Raw genomic sequence first — 2312 nt, 5'->3', positions numbered from 1 at the left:
AGAACTAAACTAGATTAAATTGCACATTAATTCTTACATTCTAGATGGAGAAATCTCTGGCATTTTCTGCAGCAGCTGCGTGCATTGTTTGCTTTAATAAGACAACAGTACAGCAGACTGGAGGTAATTTCCTGAAGGGATCATGCACCTGGGCCCTGCAGTGCTCTGGTCAACCCTGCTTAACAGGAAATCTAAGAAGCTTACAGAACACTAATGCCCAAATGGCCCCAGGTATCTACAGTGGGAACAAAAAGAGCCTTTAAATACAGTCTGGGGAAGTGATCACAAGTGGAAAACACAACCAAAGACTGCAGATCAGCACCATGAAACATGACAAATCAGCTGTTAGAGATTTCAAAGGGTCAGAGACACCGGCATAATTTAGAAAATGACATGTTTACTTCAAATCATCATTTGACAGTACAAATATTTAGTCAATATTAAATACTGTACATGACGGATAAATCCCTACAAAGGATATAACCCTCTGATCAGAGGAAACATAAAGAGTCCAGTTTGGTTTCAGCAGCAGCAGGCGCACACAGAGAGCCATGTTGTTGACAGCTTATTGTTCTCCAGCACAAAGGAGCGCTTTCACGTCCCTTTACGCACACCCCCCTGCCAATCCACCGGCGCCACACTGAAAACAAAAACCATGTGCAAAGGACGAGATATTAAGGTGTTCAAACTTCAACAGAACATCGGGTAGGCATTCGACTCGCAAAGCAAAGTCCTCTGGAACTTTAAGAAGCGCTGCAGGATGAGCCAAAGGCAGCTTTAAACCACTTTTTAATGTCAAATTTAATCTGATTTCAAAGCTTATCTACTTTTAGATGACGTTGATCATCGTCTTTTTTAAGGTAACACTGATTTTGGATGGTAATTACAAAGAAATTTGGCATTTCTACAGAAGACTATTAGGGTCAGGAATGAGACATAAAAAAAGAGGAGGAAGATTTTTTAATGCACTTTGAGAAAAGGCAAATTGGCAATAATGAAGAATGTCAAGAAAAATTGTAAAAATTAAACACCCTAATGAAAATAAAGTGAAAAGTTTAAGAAAAATAGTTGGAATGATGAGGAAAAAAGTTGAATTTTTGAAATAAAAAGAAACAATGCTGACTTTTTTACTTGACATTTGAACTTTTTCCTCTCATCATTTGCACTTTCATCTCATCTTTTGGATTTAAAACACCTTTTTACCTGACACTTTGACTTTCTGTGACCTTTTCTCAGTTTGCAATGAAAAACCACCTTCCTCAGTTTTTCTGTTTCATATTTGGCACTAATAGTCCTCCATACCCCCCCCCCCTCTAATGCAAACGTTCAATTTACATGACACAAATTTAAACTGCCTTTGCAGCAGGCCTCCATTGGTGCACACTTTGCATGAGTCCATCTTATCAGTCTGCTGTTGATAAAGATCCAAAGTTTGGTGTCAGCAGCCTTTAAGGTGCGGCAGTGCAGAAAGTTTGTCCACTTTTCCCAAAGCTGCAGCGTTTTCCACTCCTTTCAGCCACTCTTTGCATTTCCTCACGACTGTCTCATCCACGTCTCCATCCTCCTCTTCATACTCCACATCGTCATACTTGTACTGATCATTGAGGAGAGAGATCTTTACGATGGCGGTGATGTCCTGCTCTGCGCTCTCCACTTTGGCTACAGGGCCTTTGGAGCCTCCGTGCGCCTTTTTGGTTGGAAAAACTCGCCTGTGCCGAAAGTCGGTGGATGCGCAGCACTTCTGCTGCTTTGCCATCATTTGCTTTTCGAGATTTCGTTTCTGGATGACAAGAATGGCTTCAGGAGTGAGGCTGAGGGTAAACTGGATCTCCTTCTTGCCGTCCTCTTTGCCGTGGAGCTGTCTGGAGTCCATGGAGCTGGAGCGCCTCACTCCCTCCGATGAGTCCTGAGGTTTGGGCACCGACAGCCAGGAGCATTTTCCCTGGATCTCCTGGCCGGAGCCTGCCTTCTGAGATGGGCTTTTACTCTTCTCTTGCTGCGGGGCTTTTCGTCCCAAAGTCCTTAGATTCGCAGACGTCCAAGAAAGAGACTGCTTCTCCTTCTCGGAGCCTGCTTTCTCCCTGCCGGGTTTGCTGCTGAGCTCAGTCTGAGGAGGCACTGCGTTGGCTTTCTTTTTCCCGAATAGATCCCTGCCGGGAGAGGAGATCCTCTGCTGGAGGCTGATAGGCGGAAAAGGCATCTTTTGAGGCTGGAAACGATCAGGATATAAAAAAGTGCAGAAGAGGAAGCCCTGCGTAAAGCGACGAGCGGAGCATTATCCAGAGAGGCTGCGGTGCACCTGTAGTCCGCAC

General features: G+C 44.3%; 1 protein-coding gene across 1 annotated transcript; it reads right to left on the bottom strand.

The window, feature by feature from the left end:
* Window positions 1-377: 377 nt before the first annotated feature.
* prr18 (proline rich 18) lies at window positions 378-2312 on the bottom strand. Its single transcript, XM_041789931.1, has one exon. It carries the CDS (start codon window positions 2198-2200, stop codon window positions 1439-1441), a length of 762 nt encoding a protein of 253 aa, XP_041645865.1. The 5' UTR covers window positions 2201-2312; the 3' UTR covers window positions 378-1438.

This window comes from Cheilinus undulatus, linkage group 6 (genome assembly GCF_018320785.1).
Source record: "Cheilinus undulatus linkage group 6, ASM1832078v1, whole genome shotgun sequence".
In the NCBI taxonomy this organism is placed as follows: Eukaryota; Metazoa; Chordata; class Actinopteri; order Labriformes; family Labridae; genus Cheilinus; species Cheilinus undulatus.
The sequence above is the reverse complement of the archived record's forward strand: the minus strand, read 5'-3'. Positions and strand labels throughout refer to the sequence as shown.